Genomic DNA, 20,866 nt, shown 5'->3' with positions numbered 1-20,866 from the left:
ATACTTGCGATGGCATACCAAATGATTATCTTGGTGTAAGTTTTAATTGTATCCTTAACTAATGTAATTAAAAAAAAAAGAACATTCATGGTTATTGTTGAGTGGCTGGAATAGTATTTGGACACATGTATCATTGGGCAGGTTCTGGCAAAGAAGTTTGGAGCAGCTGTGGTTTCACTTGAACATCGTTACTATGGGAAGAGCTCACCATTTAAATCATTATCGACAGAAAATTTGAAATATCTTTCATCTAAGCAGGCACTCTTTAATGGTAGCTTGCAATTATGTATGTGGAACAGGATGTAGAGTCTTGATCATCTTTCTTTTGGCTATTAATTCTTATTTCATGGCAAGACTTCATTTGTTCGCAAGTGGCGTAATATAACCCACAACATATGACGGCAATTCACAACATAAACACCAAATAAAATAAAATTCATAACATAACCTGCAACAAAATCGGAGGTTCCAACGAGACCCACCAAAATTTCTAAAATAAATAGTATTGAAATAAATTCTGCATACCATAACATAACCCGCAACAAAATTCACAACATAAACACCAAAGTTGAAATAAAACAAAATTCATAACATAACCCGCAACAAAATTTACATTGTTTAAATTCCAGAAGCTTAAATTACAACAAGATCCAGCAACAATACCAAAAAAAAAAAAACTTAACTTCCACAATACACTTAAATTCCACGCCAGAGCTTTCACATAACAAAAAATTAAAACAAAAAGAACAATCTGAAAAAAGCCACTGCTCACTTAATCTTTGCCGAGAGAACCGAGAGAGGGGAAGAGGGAGGAGGTCGTGAAGCTGCGTGAGAAGAAGCCTGAAAGTGAAGCTGCGTGAGAACTGACGAAAATGGAGGAAAATGAAAGTGAAAGAGAGAGGAAAGTTTCACCTAGGGGAAAATGAAAAAGTCAAGGAGAGAGGCAAGTGAAATCGTGGGGAAGTGAAAAAGTGAAAGAGGGAGCAAAGCATTCCAACGCTATTTATTTATTCATTTATCATTTCTTTTGTTTTTTTTATGTTTAAAGAGTGAGAGGAAATGAGAGGAGAAACGACAGGAAAAATTGCCGTTTCTGTCGTCCTTCTCTCATCCCTCTCGCTACTTAGCATTTTCCTTAGGGTTAATGGGCTCTGTATTCCATTACTCCAAGTCATGGCTTCATTTATGAGTAGAGTGGGGCTTCTTACACGCCTCCAAAATTCTTATAAAAACCAACCCCATAATTTTAACTTTTATTATCAGAAAATCTTTACACCCATATGCCGTAACAATTGACAATTCTAACAGAATTTTGGAAAGGAAGAGAAATTAACAACTCTTGGTTAATTGCTCATTAAGGTTCAAATTCTGAAGTACACAAATATTGATTGTAATTACTTTCTAACTCGTACAGAAACTGAATTGCTTCTAATGGTCAGTTGAAGTATAAACTAAATGTTGAAGAAGAGACTCAGAAAATATTTTCAAATTTGTTCAGAGTTCTGATGATTCAATGAAAATAATAAGAAAAGTTGTGATTTAGGCATTTAGCCCCATCTAAACATTTGAAATTTGAAAAAGCCCACTATATTGTTAAATTTAAATACACATATTAATTCTGTACAAAATGTGCCGTTCATTTTAATCTTCTTAATTGGTAAAAAAAAACAATATTTACGAACTCTTGTGGTCTCTTAACCAAATACTAAAATTTTATTTGACACTATTTGACTGGTTAGTTAAGTATTATGCATAAGTTAAAACAAATTGTTACCGTAAGTTCACAAAGTTCCATTGCATATCGTTTTGCATTAGCGCATGTTAGGATCAAATTAGAGCGACAATGTTAAACGTACATCGATACAAGCCACAAGGGGGCTGCTTGGTTGAAAACAAAATTTGCCCTTTTCAATGGACAGATGGGGGATGTGAATAGCCCACATCTGGTTTTAAGGTCAGAGTCATCTAGAATTCAAATTTGGATAATCAGTTAAATAAAATAATTAAAAAAATTGCTTTGTTAAACTTTTAAGAGCAGTCGTCATTTTTGTATAATAAAATATAAAAAAAAAATTCTATATGACTTTTGATTAAATATGGTGATATTTGGTCTTCTCAATAAATTTAGGAAAATGATAGAAGAACAAAATTCTACAAATTATGACAAAAATATCTTTTTTTTTGTGGACTCCAAAAATTTAATATTTCTGGACTCCCAAGGTGGTCCAATGTTTTGATGTGTTCGGTGGAAAATCAAGAAAAGTAATTTGGAGAAAGGAAAGCGGACTAAAAAGTAAAGAAAGAAAAAGAGAAATGAGAAAAAAAAAAAAAGATGCTAGATTAATGTGATTGTTAATCTTGAATGTATTTTGCTGATAGTAGTTTGTATAAATTTCATCAGACTGAATTTTGTTTGATTAAATCCTTGTCTTGTAATTAAAAAAAAAAAACTTTTCTAACGTGAATGAATTGGCAGTCCTTTGAGTTTCACAAGTGACATATATGCCGATTAATTAAGCCTCATGTGAATCCGCAATGCACAAGTTTTATTTTATTTTTTTTCAAATTGTCTAATAGACGTGGCCGTGGGTTTCAAGTAATTGGCGACTGACGAGCTCAAATGTTTAAACGTGTCAGTATACATTATCCCTTTGACGGGGGTATCATCTGAAAATTCTTCCATCTATTTTTTCCAGATTTTTGAAACATCAATTTTAAACACAACTAAAATGACAGCTGGTTAGAATTATTAATTCTCATAAATATAAATATAAACGAAAAAAGGAACTTAAAACCTCCCCAAAATTTGTTTCAGTGAAATTGTAAGGCACATGGACATCGCCGTATTGGACACTACTTGAGAGTGAGTTTCATCTATTAATATGGTATATAATAGACAACGAAATTAATTTATTATAAAATATCCAGCAAAATGCAATCACGAGGTTATGCTGCAAGGCAAGGTTTATGCGTGTCATTTCCCTCAAACCTTAGAATATAGGTAGAATTTTCTCTTGAAATATGTAAGACACATTCAGATGTAGATATCAAACACCATTTGGGAGTGAACTTCAATATTTAGAATACATCATTAATGTAGTATTAGTATATAATATACAACAAAATTATATACTACTTGAAAGGTAATTTTTTTTAATGATTTTTTTTAATTCAAACACCTAGATTCTAGTCTTTATATTTAATTATTTATTTTATTATTAGAAATATTTTTAACATCTTTGATTTCTCTTTTGTAGATCGACAATTGATGATGCAAATATAGCTTCGGATGATGATAAATGATATAAGTATTGATAAACTTGGTATTTTATATTTTTCCATACGAATGGAAAAAAAATATTTACTTTGGTTTTAGCATTGTGTATGACTTGGGTCTGAAAATATTGTTTAGTGTAAAAAACCATTAGTATTATCAATAGATAATTACCGTAAATTATAGAAAATATTGTACTGAAAAAGTGGAAAATTTTCCCTTTGAGATTTGGCGAAATATGGTATTGGGAATAATTCTTTGTTAATTAAGAAAAAAATTTAAAATTTCTCAAGATTATCCAATATTTTGATAGTGATTTTTGTATAACTTTTTTTGGTATATTAATATTCGTGAGACTGAATTTTGTTTAATTAAATCCTTTACTTTGGATAAATATAAAATATATATATTCTCAAGTGAAATTTATAGGTGTTTCTTTGACGAGCTTGATAAGGGACAAATATGTCAATCAACCCTCGAATGTGAACTCGCAGAAAAAGCCAGTGACCTGAAAAGTTTTAAAAAGTGAACAATGTATGACTGGCAAAATTGGCCTTCACATGAGCAACGACCACAAATTAAAGTGGAGTTAATGTCTTTTTCTGAGCCGACCACAAATTAAAGCAAAATTTTCCTCTGACTTTTGGCGAAATCTGGTAGTCGGCTTAATTCTTTGTTAATTAAGAACAAATTTTAATATTTCTCAACATTATCGAATATTTTGATGGTGAAGGAAAGTGGACATAAAGTAAAGTTACTGGAATAGAAAAGTAATTGGGAGAATGGAAAGCGGACTAAAAAGTATAGAAAGAAATAGAAAGTTGCTAGAATATGAATCACATGTAGCCTTTACTTTGCGAAATTAATTAGAAATAGTAATTAGTGGCCTAAAAAGACATTAACTCAACTGACCCTTGTGTTTGATAACGCGTATGCCAATTTTGACGATGAGGGAGAAAGCTCAACGCGGGCTAAAAATGATTGAGTGTTGCCGTCAAACTTAATGTTTGGTTATAAAAGCAGGCACGCACTGGCTGAATCTAATCAACAAAAAACTTATAAAAATGGCACCGGATTCCTCCATTTCAAACTTGGTGGTCATTATAACTTTTATAAGCAGTATTATTGTTCCTGTTATAACTGATAATGCAGTTGTAACAGCATCTGCCGCATCGTCAGCCATAAAGTTAGAAAGGGAAGCTTTACTTAATTCAGGCTGGTGGAATAGCAGTCGGGCGACGGCCAACTATACTTCAGATCATTGCAAGTGGATGGGAATCACTTGCAATTCAGCAGGAAGCATAGTTGAGATAAGTTCTGACGAGATGGATAATAATGGCAACGCAGCAGAGCTTAGCCAACTCAACTTCACTTGCTTTCCCAACCTCGAAAGTATCATAATTTCGTACACTCTTCTTTCCGGAAGGATACCATCAGAAATTGGTGCTCTTTCAAAACTCGAGGAGCTTGCCCTGCCCTATAACAGTCTTACAGGTAACCATTATATATAATTTCATTGCATATACAATAATTTCCTATCGGTACTGGATAATATTGCTCATTTATCGTTAATTAATCATATGCATATATATACACACGATAGGTACTATCCCCGCGGAGATCGGTAGTTTGAGGAATCTCGTTGAACTGGATTTGTCTAATAACATTCTCAATGGTTCTATCCCATTAGAATTTGGGAATTTGAAGGATCTTGATGCACTGAGGTTGCGGGGTAACAAACTGGATGGTCTAATTCCATCGAGCATAGGTAATTTAACTAACTTGACACGTTTGGACCTTTCTTTAAACCAATTTAGTGGTCGGCTGCCTCAAGAAGTTGGAAATCTGAAGAATCTTCTGTCTCTGTTTCTGGATAATAACAATCTAACTGGGCCTATTCCTTCAACGCTTTATCATTTAAATCAGTTAAGTAATTTGTACTTGGCTTACAACAATCTTGTTGGTCCACTGCCTAAAGAAGTTGGAAATATGAAGAATCTTGATTCTCTGCTTCTAAATAGAAACAACCTCACTGGACCTATTCCTTCGACAATTGGTTATTTAAACTTGGGGGGAAAGTTGGACTTGTCTCACAACAGACTTGATGGTCCAATTCCACCGACCATAGGAAATTTAACCAACTTAACATCTCTGGATCTTTCTTCAAACCAACTTAGTGGTCTGCTGCCTCGAGAAGTAGGAAATCTGAAGTATCTTGATTCTCTCTCCCTTGATGGGAACAATCTAATTGGATCCATTCCTCCAACAATTGGTTATTTAACCAACCTCACCTCTTTGAATCTTGGTTACAATCAGCTCAGCAGCTCCATTCCTCCAGAACTCATATATTGCTCGCAGTTACAGAACTTGGTATTAAGCCACAACACTTTAAGCGGAATCGTTCCGTCGGAGATAGGCAACCTTACACATCTGAGACAACTTGATTTAAGCCATAACTTCATAAATGGCACGATACCTTCACAACTAGGAAATATTCCAAACATTTCTGCCGTGGATCTTTCCAAGAATAACCTCTCCGGCGTTGTCCCTGCATCTGTCAGAATAATTCCCAAATTGATAGTGTCAGAAAATAATCTAGAGTTAGAAAACTCAACTAGTTCAGAAAATGCACCGCCACCCCAAGCAAAACCGTTCAAAGGCAACAAAGGGAAGCAGCGAAAGATCGTCACTCGCTTGGTCACAATCATTCTTGCTATGGTGGCATTTATTTTCGCAATCTTAATTTTTGGTATCTTGTTTGTCCATAGACGAAAGGATAAGAAATTTAATCCTAATACCCGAGAAATGACCGAGGGGGCTAATGAGTTCTCCATATGGAATTATGATGGTAGAATTACATTTGAAGAGATGATTCAAGCGACAGAGGATTTCCACATCAAATATTGCATTGGAACCGGAGGTTATGGCAGTGTTTACAGAGCACAATTGTCCAGTGGAAAAGTAGTCGCTTTGAAGAAACTTCACCGTTCGGAGACAGAGGAGCCAGCTTTCCTGGAAAGTTTCCAAACTGAAGCTCGTCTACTCTCCCAAATACGGCATCGTAATATAGTGAAGCTTTATGGTTTTTGTTTGCACAACAAGTGCATGTTTTTGATCTATGAGTACATGGAGAGGGGAAGCTTGTTCTGTGTGTTACGCAATGATGTTGAAGCAGTTGAGTTGGATTGGACTAAGAGAGTGAACATTGTAAAGAGTATGGCTCATGCTTTGTCTTACCTACATTATGACTGCAAGCCATCCATTGTTCACCGCGACATATCCAGCAATAACATTCTACTTAACTCAAACCTAGAGGCATTTGTTGCTGATTTTGGTTTGGCTAGGCTCCTGCATCCAGATTCCTCCAACAGAACTCTAGTGGTGGGGACATATGGATATATTGCTCCAGGTAAACTTTAGCTGTTCTTTTCATGCTTCTTACTCATGTTTATACATTGAATGTATTTAAAAATCAATTAGATATCTCTTAAATATCTTGCTGCAGAAGCTTCCAGAAACAGTGAATCAAATATATATATATTTTGTTTTTTACTTGTGCAAAGAAATTCTACAATGGGTTCTATTTTGTTGTAGAACTTGCATACACCATGGCCCTGACAGAGAAATGTGATGTTTATAGCTTTGGAGTGGTGGCACTAGAAGTATTAATGGGAAATCATCCAGGAGATCTTCTTTCATCTTTATCGTCATCATCCGAACGAAAGATTAGGTTGATAGATATTTTAGACCAACGTCTGCCATCTCCACTTGATCAAAAGGTTGTTCATGATATTATTCTTGTTTCAATAGTTGCATTTGCATGCTTGCAGTCAAAACCCAAGTCTCGACCTACCATGCAACGCGTATCTCAAGAATTTCTCACAGGGAAATCACCATTGGGAAAACCTGTTGTTGAAGAAATTTCCATATCAGAACTTATGAAACAAGGCATGTATTTGATTGATCAATGTGATTGTTAATCTTGAATGTATTTCATTAATAGCTTTTTGTATAACTTTCGTGAGGCTGAATTTTTTGTATTTAAATCCTTATCTTTGGTTAAAGAATAAATAAAGATTCTAAAGTGAATTTGAAACGGGTCCATTGAGCTTGCCGAGTGACAAATATGCCAATTAAGTTTCATGTGTGAATTCACACCACCCTAGTCATTTTCCCGACTTAAAAGGACCTTGACTCGTAGTTGCTTTAATTATTGAACACAGCATGAATTTTTTTTTTTTTTTGAATTACATGAGATTAATGCTCAGATTACAACTCATATTATATGAGATTTACAACTAATATTTACAATCAGACAATTACTGGGCCTAATTTACATTAATTCTTATATAGTACTGCCCAAATTTTACCCTCTCTAAAATTCGAGGAGTGTCTACTCCACTTACATTTTGAAAGGGAGAAGACTGCCTTTACTTAATGATTAAGGAAAAAAATAAACCCCTACATGCGTTGTGGGGGCTCGAACCACTGCGCTCACAGTTGTAAGTGCAGGGTGCTGACCACTGGGCTAAGGCCCAGTTGGTTAACACAGCATGAATTGTTGGACATAGTAAATGGCTGTCTGAAGAAATGAACAATGCAAGCACTTACACTGATAAAATTACCTTTTGCACAGTCTGGCATTGCAGAAAATTTATGGATGACTTGACAATACAGGGGAGAGGAGGGGAGAAGAAAAAATCCAATCATGGTCTTTTGGGTATCAAAAGCTTGCATGATTTTTTATGTTGGAAATACAAAATCTGTATCTGAAACCATCTAATTGATTTAAAATAGAGTAGTTGAATTGCATGAGTGAATTTGGATATTGGAAGTTTCAGACATGAAAATTGAATGTTCAATATCAGGAATCCTGGATTTATTTACCTCAAGAACCAACCAGTACAACAAATGAGGACCCAAAACCCCAAAAGTTGTCCACCTGAGGACTCTAAGACAAGTATATGTCGATTATCAAATGAGAATTAATGTTTCATTCAATTTGAAATAAAAAGATTTGAAGAACTTTGAGAATATGAAAAGTAAAAAGTATGACATTGCTTGTTATGATATTACAAGGATGAATGGTAAACAGAAATGAAATTCTGTAAACAATAGAATTACAACTTGATTTCTGCGGCTGGTGGAATTGGAAACCGTCACCAAATGTGATTTGAAAAATAAAATAAACCACAATAAGTAGTGACAATTAACACAAGCTGGTGGGGGAGAAGTTATGATCTTTCCTTTCTTTTCTGTTCCGTAAGAAAGCAATCGGTGATTGAAAACCATTGTGACCATCTAGTTATAACCTTCCTAACTATTATGGTTGTAAGTCAAACAGCATTCCCTAGTTTAGAATTCGATGAACTTAAAGTCAGGGATATCCAATGATCAAAAAGAAAAAACTGTGTCAATGCATTTATGAAAATTAAAGAGAACAAGTTCAGCTGATCATGTATATAGAATAAACCTTCAAAAGTGTTAATAATCACGACCAATCAATCTTCTATATGCTTCCATATGGCTCTAGCATCCTATGGGAATTGTAAGACACAAGGATATCACCATATTGGACACTACTTGGGACTTGGGGGTGAGTTTCATCTATTTGGAATACATTATTAACGTAGTATATAATACACAACAAAATTATGTACCACTTGAAAGGTAATATTTTTTAATGATTATTTTTTTAATTCAAACACCTAGGTACTAGTCTTTATATTTAATTTTTTATTTTATTATTAGAAATATTTTTAACATCTTTGATTTCTCTTTTGTAGATCGACAATTGATGATGCAAATACAGCTTCGGATGATGATAAATGACATAAGTATTGATGAACTTGGTAATTTATAGCATTGTGTATGACTTGGGTCTGAAAATATTGTTTAGTGTAAAAACCATTAGCATTATCAATAGATAATTACCGTAAATTATAGAAAATATTGTACTGGAAAAGTGGAAAATTTTCCTTTGAGATTTGGCGAAATATGGTATTGGGCGTAATTCTTTGTTAATTAAGAACAAATTTTAAAATTTCTCAAGATTATCCAAAATTTTTATAGTGGTTTTTGTATAACTTTTTTCGGTATATTAACATTCGTGAGACTGAATTTTTTTTAATTAAATCCTTCACTTTGGATAAATATAAAATATATATATTCTCAAGTGAAATTTATAGGTGCTTCTTTGACGAGCTTGACAAGGGACAAATATGTCAGTCAACCCCCAAATGTGAACTCGCAGTACCCACACGTCTTCTTTTCCTTGTCTGCAAGACCTTGACTCCAATTTTGCTTTAATTTGTGGTCGGCTCAGAAAAAGCCAGTGACCTGAAAAGTTTTCTACTCACGTGTTTAATCACACGGCATCCCCTGGCTGTGCGTCTCAAATAATTGGCAACTAATGAGTTCACATGTTTAAACGAACTCATGTTTAAACGTGTCAGTCTACATTATCCCTTTTATCATTTTGAAAAATTTTCCATATATTTTCCAAATTCTTAAGACAATTAATTTTAAACACAACTAAAATGACAGCTAGTTTGAATTATTAATTCTCATAAATATAAAAGAAAAAGATACTTGAACTCCCCAAAATTTATTTCAGTAAAGTTATAAGACACATGGATATCGTCATATCATACACTACTTGGGAGTGACTTTCATCTATTTAGAATTCATCATTAATATAGTATATAATAGACAACAAAATTAATGACTTACAAAATATCTACCAAAATGCAATCATAATGTTATATTGTATGGTAAGGTTCATGCATGTTATTTCCCCAAATCGCGGAGTGTGTGTATTTTTCTCATTAAATTATAAGACACATCATTTTAGATGTAGATATCTGATACCACTTGGGAGTGAACTTCATCTATTTAGAATACATCATTAATTTAGTATATAATACACAACAAAATTATGTATTACTTGAAAGGTAATATTTTCTAATGATTTTTTTTTCAAACACATATGTACTAGTCTCATTTCTAGATCGACAAATTGACGATGCAAATATAGGTTTGGAGGATGATAATGATATAAGTATTAATGAAGTCCTATCACATGTTGGTAATTTATATTTTTTTCTGTACGAAGAAAAAAAATATATACTTTATTTGGGCCTCAAAATAAATAACAAAATAGACAATTACTATAAATTATAGAATATGTTGTACCGGGGAATGGAAAATTTTCCTTTGACTTTTGGCGAAATATGGTAGTCGGCTTAATTCTTTGTTAATTAAGAACAAATTTTAATATTTCTCAACATTATCGAATATTTTGATGGTGAAGGAAAGTGGACATAAAGTAAAGTTACTGGAATAGAAAAGTAATTGGGAGAATGGAAAGCGGACTAAAAAGTAAAGAAAGAAATAGAAAGTTGCTAGAATATGAATCACATGCAGCCTTTACTTTGCGAAATTAATTAGAAATAGTAATTAGTGGCCTAAAAAGACATTAACTCAACTGGCCCTTGTGTTTGATAACGCGTATGCCAATTTTGACGATGAGGGAGAAAGCTCAACGCGGGCTAAAAATGATTGAGTGTTGCCGTCAAACTTAATGTTTGGTTATAAAAGCAGGCACGCACTGGCTGAATCTAATCAACCAAAAACTTATAAAAATGGCACCGGATTCCTCCATTTCAAACTTGGTGGTCATTATAACTTTTATAAGCAGTATTATTGTTCCTGTTATAACTGATAATGCAGTTGTAACAGCATCTGCTGCATCGTCAGCCTTACAGTTAGAAAGGGAAGCTTTAGTTAATTCAGGCTGGTGGAATAGCAGTCGGGCGACGGCCAACTATACTTCAAATCATTGCAAGTGGATGGGAATCACTTGCAATTCAGCAGGAAGCATAGTGGAGATAAGCTCTAGGGAGATGGATAATAATTTCACCGGAGCAGAGCTTAGCCAATTCAACTTCACTTGCTTTCCCAACCTCGAAAGTTTCATAATTTGGTCCACTCTTCTTTCCGGAAGGATACCATCAGAAATTGGTGCTCTTTCAAAACTCGAGGAGCTTGTCCTGTACGATAACAGTCTTACAGGTAACCATTATATATAATTTCACTGCATACACATTATTTTCCTAGCAGTACTGGATAATATTGCTCATTTATCATTAATTAATGATACACATTATTTTTTTCCTTTTTTTCGTTAGGAAGGATACCATCAGAAATTGGTGCTCTTTCAAAACTCCAAGTGCTTCACCTGTCTAGTAACAATCTTATTAGAATTTGGGAATTTGAAGGATCTTGATCAACTGAGGTTGCAGGGTAACAAACTGGATGGTCTAATTCCATCGAGCATAGGTAATTTAACTAGCTTGACACATTTGGAGCTTTCTTTAAACCAACTTAGTGGTCGGCTGCCTCAAGAAGTTGGAAATCTGAAGAATCTTGTGTATCTGTATCTAGATAATAACAATCTAACTGGGCCTATTCCTTCAACGCTTTATCATTTAACTCAGTTAAGTTATTTGTACTTGGCTTACAACAATCTTGTTGGTCCACTGCCTAAAGAAGTTGGAAATATGAAGAATCTTGATTCTCTGCTTCTAAATAGAAACAACCTCACTGGACCTATTCCTTCGACAATTGGTTATTTAAACTTGGGGGGAAAGTTGGACTTGTCTCACAACAGACTTGATGGTCCAATTCCACCGACCATAGGAAATTTAACCAACTTAACATCTCTGGATCTTTCTTCAAACCAACTTAGTGGTCTGCTGCCTCGAGAAGTAGGAAATCTGAAGTATCTTGATTCTCTCTCCCTTGATGGGAACAATCTAATTGGACCCATTCCTCCAACAATTGGTTATTTAACCAACCTCACCTCTTTGAATCTTGGTTACAATCAGCTCAGCAGCTCCATTCCTCCAGAACTCATGAATTGCTCGCAGTTACAGAACTTGGTATTAAGCCACAACACTTTAAGCGGAATCGTTCCGTCGGAGATAGGCAACCTTACACATCTGAGACAACTTGATTTAAGCCATAACTTCATAAATGGCACGATACCTTCACAACTCGGAAATATTCCAAACATTTCTGCCGTGGATCTTTCCAAGAATAACCTCTCCGGCGTTGTCCCTGCATCTGTCAGAAGAATTCCCAAATTGATAGTGTCAGAAAATAATCTAGAGTTAGAAAACTCAACTAGTTCAGAAAATGCACCGCCACCCCAAGCAAAACCGTTCAAAGGCAACAAAGGGAAGCAACGAAAGATCGTCACTCGCTTGGTCACAATCATTCTTGCTATGGTGGCATTTATTTTCGCAATCTTAATTTTTGGTATCTTGTTTGTCCATAGACGAAAGGATAAGAAATTTAATCCTAATACCCGAGAAATGACCGAGGGGGCTAATGAGTTCTCCATATGGAATTATGATGGTAGAATTACATTTGAAGAGATGATTCAAGCGACAGAGGATTTCCACATCAAATATTGCATTGGAACCGGAGGTTATGGCAGTGTTTACAGAGCACAATTGTCCAGTGGAAAAGTAGTCGCTTTGAAGAAACTTCACCGTTCGGAGACAGAGGAGCCAGCTTTCCTGGAAAGTTTCCAAACTGAAGCTCGTCTACTCTCCCAAATACGGCATCGTAATATAGTGAAGCTTTATGGTTTTTGTTTGCACAACAAGTGCATGTTTTTGATCTATGAGTACATGGAGAGGGGAAGCTTGTTCTGTGTGTTACGCAATGATGTTGAAACAGTTGAGTTGGATTGGACTAAGAGAGTGAACATTGTAAAGAGTATGGCTCATGCTTTGTCTTACCTACATTATGACTGCAAGCCATCCATTGTTCACCGCGACATATCCAGCAATAACATTCTACTTAACTCAAACCTAGAGGCATTTGTTGCTGATTTTGGTTTGGCTAGGCTCCTGCATCCAGATTCCTCCAACAGAACTCTAGTGGTGGGGACATATGGATATATTGCTCCAGGTAAACTTTAGCTATTCTTTTCATGCTTCTTACCCATGTTTATGCATTGAACATATTTAAAAATCAATTAGATATCTCTTAAATATCTTGCTGCAGAAGCTTCCAGAAACAGTGAATCAAATATATATATATTTTGTTTCTTGCTTGTGCAAAGAAATTCTACAATGGGTTCTATTTTGTTGTAGAACTTGCATACACCATGGCTGTGACAGAGAAATGTGATGTTTATAGCTTTGGAGTGGTGGCACTAGAAGTATTAATGGGAAGTCATCCAGGAGATCTTCTTTCATCTTTATCGTCATCATCTGAACGAAAGATTAGGTTGATCGATATTTTAGACCAACGTCTGCCATCTCCACTTGATCGAAAGGTTGTTCATGATATTATTCTTGTTTCAATAGTTGCATTTGCATGCTTGCAGTCAAAACCCAAGTCTCGACCTACCATGCAACGCGTATCTCAAGAATTTCTCACAGGGAAATCACCATTGGGAAAACCTGTTGTTGAAGAAATTTCCATATCAGAACTTATGAAACAAGGCATGTATTTGATTGATCAATGTGATTGTTAATCTTGAATGTATTTCATTAATAGCTTTTTGTATAACTTTCGTGAGGCTGAATTTTTTGTATTTAAATCCTTATCTTTGGTTAAAGAATAAATAAAGATTCTAAAGTGAATTTGAAACGGGTCCATTGAGCTTGCCGAGTGACAAATATGCCAATTAAGTTTCATGTGTGAATTCACACCACCCTAGTCATTTTCCCGACTTAAAAGGACCTTGACTCGTAGTTGCTTTAATTAGTGAACACAGCATGAATTGTTGGACACAGTAAATGGCTGTCTGAAGAAATGAACAATGCAAGCACTTACACTGATAAAATTACCTTTTGCACAGTCTGACATTGCAGAAAATTTATGGATGACTTGACAATACAGGGGAGAGGAGGGGAGAAGAAAAAATCCAATCATGGTCTTTTGGGTATCAAAAGCTTGCATGATTTTTTATGTTGGAAATACAAAATCTGTATCTGAAACCATCTAATTGATTTAAAATAGAGTAGTTGTATTGCATGAGTGAATTTGGATATTGGAAGTTTCAGACATGAAAATTGAATGTTCAATATCAGGAATCCTGGAATTATTTACCTCAAGAACCAACCAGTACAACAAATGAGGACCCAAAACCCCAAAAGTTGTCCACCTGAGGACTCTAAGACAAGTATATGTTGATTATCCAATGAGAATTAATGTTTCATTCAATTTGAAATAAAAAGATTTGAAGAACTTTGAGAATATGAAAAGTAAAAAGTATGACATTGCTTGTTATGATATTACAAGGATGAATGGTAAACAGAAATGAAATTCTGTAAACAATAGAATTACAACTTGATTTCTGCGGCTGGTGGAATTGGAAACCGTCACCAAATGTGATTTGAAAAATAAAATAAACCACAATAAGTAGTGACAATTAACACAAGCTGGTGGGGGAGAAGTTATGATCTTTCCTTTCTTTTCTGTTCCGTAAGAAAGCAATCGGTGATTGAAAACCATTGTGACCATCTAGTTATAACCTTCCTAACTATTATGGTTGTAAGTCAAACAGCATTCCCTAGTTTAGAATTCGATGAACTTAAAGTCAGCGATATCCAATGATCAAAAAGTAAAAACTGTGTCAATGCATTTATGAAAATTAAAGAGAACAAGTTCAGCTGATCATGTATATAGAATAAACCTTCAAAAGTGTTAATAATCACGACCAATCAATCTTCTATATGCTTCCATATGGCTCTAGCATCCTATGGGAATTGTAAGACACAAGGATATCACCATATTGGACACAACTTGGGAGTGAGTTTCATCTATTTGGAATACATTATTAACGTAGTATATAATACACAACAAAATTATGTACTACTTGAAAGGTAATATTTTTTAATGATTATTATTTTTAATTCAAACACCTAGGTACTAGTCTTTATATTTAATTTTTATCTTATTATTAGAAATATTTTTAACATCTTTGATTTCTCTTTTGTAGATCGACAATTGATGATGCAAATATAGATTCGGATGATGATAAATGAAATAAGTATTGATGAACTTGGTAATTTATATTTTTTCTGTACAAATGAAAAAAAAATATTTACTTTGGTTTTAGCATTGTGTATGACTTGGGTCTGAAAATATTGTTTAGTGTAAAAAACCATTGGCATTACCAATTAATAATTACCGTAAATTATAGAAAATATTGTACCGGAAAAATGGAAAATTTTCCTTTGAGATTTGGCGAAATATGGTATTGGGCGTAATTCTTTGTTAATTAAGAACAAATTTTAAAATTTCTCAAGATTATCCAAAATTTTGATAGTGGTTTTTGTATAACCTTTTTCGGTATATTAACATTCGTGAGACTGAATTTTGTTTAATTAAATCCTTCACTTTGGATAAATATAAAATATATATATTCTCAAGTGAAATTTATAGGTGCTTCTTTGACAAGCTTGACAAGGGACAAATTTGTCAGTCAACCCTCAAATGTGAACTCGCAGTACCCACACGTCTTCTTTTCCTTGTCTGCAAGACCTTGACTCCAATTTTGCTTTAATTTGTGGTCGGCTCAGAAAAAGCCAGTCACCTGAAAGGTTTTCTACTCACGTGTTTAATCACACGGCATCCCCTGGCCTTGCGTTTCAAATAATTGGCGACTAATGAGTTCACATGTTTAAACGTGTCAGTCTACATTATCCCTTTTATCATTTTGAAAATTTTCCCATATATTTTCCAAATTTTTAAGACAATCAATTTTAAACACAACTAAAATGGCAGCTACTTCGAATTATTAATTTTCCTAAACATAAAAAGAAAAAGATTCTTAAATTCCCCAAAATTTGTTTCAGTAAAGTTATAGGACACATGGATATGGCCATATCAGACACTACTTGGGAGTGAATTTCATCTAGTTAGAATTCATCATTAATATAGTATATAATAGACAACAAAGTTAATGAATTACATAATATCCACCAAAATGCGATCATAAAGTTATATTATATGGTAAGGTTCATGCATGTTATTTCCCCAAACCTTAGAATATATGTATATTTTTCTCATTAAATTTTAAGACACATCATTTTAGATGTAGATATCTGATACCACTTGAGGGTGAACATCTATTTAGAATACATCATTGATTTAGTATATAATACACAACAAAATAATGTATTACTTGAAAGGTAATATTTTTTTAATAATTTTTTTTATTAAGCACATAGGTACTAGTCTCATTTCTAGATCGACAAATTGACGATGCAAATATAGGTTTGGATGATGATAATGATATAAGTATCGATGAACTCCTATCACATGTTGGTAATTTATATTTTTTTCTGTACGAAGAAAAAATATTTATTTTATTTTTAGCATTGAGTATGACTTGGGTCTCAAAATATTCAAAATATTGCTTAGTGTAAATAACCGTTCGCATTACCAAATAGACAATTACTATAAATTATAGAATATGTTGTACCGGAGAATGGAAAATTTTCCTTTGACTTTTGGCGAAATATGGTAGTCGGCTTAATTCTTTGTTAATTAAGAACAAATTTTAATATTTCCCGACATTATCGAATATTTTGATGATGAAGGAAAGTCGACACAAAGTAAAGAGCAATGCTATGCCTATACGCCCCGAACATAAATCCCAAATGAACCCATATAAAGGCGAAAAAAAAAATTACAAAAAAGAAAAGAACAAATACAATTTGGTGGAATTCGGTCGGGGTCTAAATTCGGGCATAAAGTATGTTCCAAAAGGAAAAGAAAGAAAATGAAAGTTACTAGAATATATATAATCCTCCATTCTAGAAAAGTAATTGGGAGAATGGAAAGTGGACTAAAAAGTAAAGAAAGAAATAGAAAGTTGCTAGAATATGAATCACATGTAGCCTTTACTTTGCGAAATTAATTAAAAATAGGAATTAGTGGCCTAAAAAGACATTAACTCAACTGACTCTTGTGTTTGATAACGCGCAAGCCAATTTTGACGATGAGGCAGAAAGCTCAACGCGGGCTAAAAATGATTGAGTGTTGCTGTCAAACTTAATGTTTAGTTATAAAAGCAGGCATGCACCCGCTGAATCTAATCAACCAAAAACTTACAAAAATGGCACCGGATTCCTCCATTTCAAAATTGGTGGTCATTATAACTTTTATAAGCAGTATTATTGTTCCTGTTATAACTGATAATGCAGTTCTAACAGCATCTGATGCATCGTCAGCCTTACAGTTAGAAAGGGAAGCTTTACTTAATTCAGGCTGGTGGAATAGCAGTCGGGCGACGGCCAACTATACTTCAGATCATTGCAAGTGGATGGGAATCACTTGCAATTCAGCAGGAAGCATAGTTGAGATAAGTTCTGACGAGATGGATAATAATGGCAACGCAGCAGAGCTTAGCCAACTCAACTTCACTTGCTTTCCCAACCTCGTAACTTTCAGAATTTGGGGCACTCGTTTTCTCTCCGGAAGGATACCATCAGAAACTGGTGCTCTTTCAAGACTCAAAGTGCTTGACCTGTCCTATAACCGTCTTACAGGTAACTATTATATATAATTTCATTGCATATACAATAATTTCCTATCGGTACTGGATAATATTGCTCATTTATCATTAATTAATCATTTGCATGTATATATATATATATGATAGGTACTATCCCTTCAGAGATCGGGAGTTTGAGGGATCTTCTGGAACTGAATCTGTCTTATAACATTCTCAATGGTTCTATCCCATTAGAATTTGGGAATTTGAAGGATCTTTATGACCTGAGGTTGCAGGGCAACAAACTGGATGGTCTAATTCCATCGAGCATAGGTAATTTAACTAACTTGACACATTTGGACCTTTCTTTAAACCAACTTAGTGGTCGGCTGCCTCAAGAAGTTGGAAATCTGAAGAATCTTGTGTCTCTGTTTCTGGATAATAACAATCTAACTGGGCCTATTCCTTCAACGCTTTATCATTTAAATCAGTTAAGTAATTTGTACTTGGCTTACAACAATCTTGTTGGTCCACTGCCTAAAGAAGTTGGAAATCTGAAGAATCTTGATTCTCTGCTTCTAAATAGGAACAATCTCACTGGACCTATTCCTTCGACCATTGGTTTTTTAAACTTGTTGGATGAGTTGCGCTTGTCTCACAACAGACTTGATGGTCCAATTCCACCGACCATAGGAAATTTAACCTACTTAACATCTCTAGATCTTTCTTCAAACCAACTAAGTGGTCTGCTGCCTCGAGAAGTCGGAAATCTGAAGTATCTTGATTCTCTGTCTCTTGATAGGAACAACCTAATTGGACCCATTCCTCCAACAATTGGTTATTTAACCAACCTCACCTCTTTGAATCTTGGTTATAATCAGCTCAACAGCTCCATTCCTCCAGAACTCATGAATTGCTCGCAGTTACAGAACTTGGCAGTAAACCACAACAGTTTAAGCGGAAGCATTCCATCGGAGATAGGCAACCTTATACATCTGAGACAACTTGATTTAAGCCATAACTTCATAAATGGCACCATACCTTCTCAACTCGGAAAAATTCCAAACGTTTCTGAAGTGGACGTTTCCAAGAATAACCTCTCCGGCGTGATCCCCAAATCTGTCTTTAGAGTGCCCGGATTAAAATGGTCAGAAAACAATCTAGAGGTAGAAAACCCAGTTATTTCAGAAAATGCACCACCATCCCAAACACAACATTTTAAAGGCAACAAAGGAAAAAACCAAAAGATCGTTACTCCCTTGGTTACAATTATTCTTCCCATGGTCGCATTCCTTGCCTTAATTTTTGGAATCTTGTTTGTCCACAGACGAATGGATGAGAAAATTAATCCTAATACCCGAGAAATGAAAAAGTGCGCTGATGAGTTCTCAATATGGGATTATGATGGTAGAATTACATTTGAAGAGATGATTCAAGCGACAGAGGATTTCCACATCAAATATTGCATTGGAACCGGAGGTTATGGCAGCGTTTACAGAGCACAATTGTCTAGTGGAAGAGTAGTCGCTTTGAAGAAACTTCACCGTTCAGAGACAGAGGAGCTAGCCTTCCTTAAAAGTTTTCAAACTGAAGCTCGTCTACTATCCCAAATACGGCATCGTAATATAGTGAAGCTTTATGGTTTTTGTTTGCATAACCAGTGCATGTTTTTGATCTATGAGTACATGGAGTGGGGAAGCTTGTTCTGTGTGTTACGCAATGACGTTGAAGTTGTTGAGCTGGATTGGACTAAGAGAGTGGACATTGTAAAGAGTATGGCTCATGCTTTGTCTTACTTGCATTATGACTGCAAGCCACCAATTGTTCACCGCGACATATCCAGCAATAACATTCTACTTAATTCAAACCTAGAGGCATTTGTTGCTGATTTTGGTTTGGCTAGGCTCCTGCATCCAGATTCCTCCAACAGAACTCTAGTGCTCGGGACATATGGATATATCGCTCCAGGTAACCTTTAGCTCTTCTTTTCATGCTTCTTACCCATGTTTATGCATTGAACATATTTAAAAATCAATTAGATATCTCTTAAATATCTTGCTGCAGAAGCTTCCAGAAACAGTGAATCAAATATATATATATTTTGTTTCTTGCTTGTGCAAAGAAATTCTACAATGGGTTCTATTTTGTTGTAGAACTTGCATACACCATGGCTGTGACAGAGAAATGTGATGTTTATAGCTTTGGAGTGGTGGCACTAGAAGTATTAATGGGAAGTCATCCAGGAGATCTTCTTTCATCTTTATCGTCATCATCTGAACGAAAGATTAGGTTGATCGATATTTTAGACCAACGTCTGCCATCTCCACTTGATCGAAAGGTTGTTCATGATATTATTCTTGTTTCAATAGTTGCATTTGCATGCTTGCAGTCAAAACCCAAGTCTCGACCTACCATGCAACGCGTATCTCAAGAATTTCTCATAGGGAAATCACCATTGGGAAAACCTGTTGTTGAAGAAATTTCCATATCAGAACTTGTTGATGCGAGATTCCGGTTCTCCTCGTTCTACGATCAGGATCTCTGCTCGATCAACTTCGTCACTACCAGGAGGTCTCCTCGCCAGGCTTCTTCTCCGGAGGTCCCTGCGTACACAGATAAGTCAGAGTACGCCGGTTGTTTTCCCGGCGCAAACCCTCCGACGCTCAAGTCAGATATGAAGGTTCGGGAAAAGCTTGCCACAGGTCTTATGGCGTTTCTTGTGGTTTTCTCCCCTTTTCTCAAGAATGCCAACCCTTTTACCTTCGTTGGCTACCTTTTTATAGGCTTCCTCTGAATCTCAGTCTTCCGCTCTTTTCGAGACGGTATGGGACTCCAACTGCTGCGTTATGGGCAAAACATGGGATCTAGCGTGTTACGCCACGGTTCAGGGGAAGCGTGGCTGCCACGGCTCTGTGAGACCTTGCGTGTTACGCCACGGTTCTGGGGAAAGTGTGGCTGTCCTGGCTCCGTGAGATCTTGCGTGTTACGTCGCGGTTCTGGGGAAAGCGTGGCTGTTGTGCCTAGATTCTCGTGCTGGAGAGCACGTCTTGCCAACTGCCGTCGACCGC

General features: G+C 35.3%; 4 protein-coding genes across 5 annotated transcripts in view; all 4 read left to right on the top strand.

Moving 5' to 3' along the window:
* The first annotated feature begins 4,331 nt into the window (after positions 1–4,331).
* Positions 4,332–7,376, top strand: LOC18053156 (probable leucine-rich repeat receptor-like protein kinase At1g35710). Of its 2 annotated transcripts, none has more exons than XM_006446164.2 (3): positions 4,332–4,768; positions 4,878–6,683; positions 6,869–7,376. In XM_006446164.2, exons 1-3 carry the CDS (start codon positions 4,339–4,341, stop codon positions 7,252–7,254), a joined length of 2,622 nt encoding a protein of 873 aa, XP_006446227.1. In that variant the 5' UTR covers positions 4,332–4,338; the 3' UTR covers positions 7,255–7,376. The 2 variants fall into 2 exon arrangements, with proteins under 2 accessions (XP_006446227.1, XP_024046047.1); XM_024190279.1 differs by having other exon boundaries at positions 6,915–7,025.
* Positions 7,377–10,897: 3,521 nt separating this feature from the next.
* Positions 10,898–11,561, top strand: LOC112100853 (leucine-rich repeat receptor protein kinase EMS1-like). The gene is made up of 2 exons (XM_024190706.1): positions 10,898–11,347; positions 11,464–11,561. The coding sequence occupies exons 1-2, from the start codon at positions 10,918–10,920 to the stop codon at positions 11,559–11,561; spliced, it is 528 nt and encodes a 175-aa protein (XP_024046474.1). The 5' UTR covers positions 10,898–10,917.
* LOC18053155 (MDIS1-interacting receptor like kinase 2) lies at positions 11,538–13,948 on the top strand. The gene is made up of 2 exons (XM_024192025.1): positions 11,538–13,255; positions 13,441–13,948. Exons 1-2 carry the CDS (start codon positions 11,836–11,838, stop codon positions 13,824–13,826), a joined length of 1,806 nt encoding a protein of 601 aa, XP_024047793.1. The 5' UTR covers positions 11,538–11,835; the 3' UTR covers positions 13,827–13,948.
* A 3,474-nt stretch (positions 13,949–17,422) lies between these two features.
* The window catches only part of LOC18053154 (MDIS1-interacting receptor like kinase 2), a 13,207-nt gene continuing 9,763 nt past the window's right edge, over positions 17,423–20,866 (top strand). The window contains exons 1-3 of the mRNA XM_024190702.1: positions 17,423–17,853; positions 17,967–19,766; positions 19,952–20,292. Coding sequence (XP_024046470.1) covers positions 17,628–17,853; positions 17,967–19,766; positions 19,952–20,292 — 2,367 coding nt within the window. The 5' untranslated portion in view covers positions 17,423–17,627. The remainder of the gene's footprint in view (positions 17,854–17,966; positions 19,767–19,951; positions 20,293–20,866) is intronic.

Source organism: Citrus clementina, unplaced genomic scaffold, assembly GCF_000493195.1.
Source record: "Citrus clementina cultivar Clemenules unplaced genomic scaffold, Citrus_clementina_v1.0 scaffold_2, whole genome shotgun sequence".
Taxonomy (NCBI): domain Eukaryota; kingdom Viridiplantae; phylum Streptophyta; class Magnoliopsida; order Sapindales; family Rutaceae; genus Citrus; species Citrus x clementina.
This window is presented reverse-complemented; position numbering and strand designations above follow the sequence as displayed.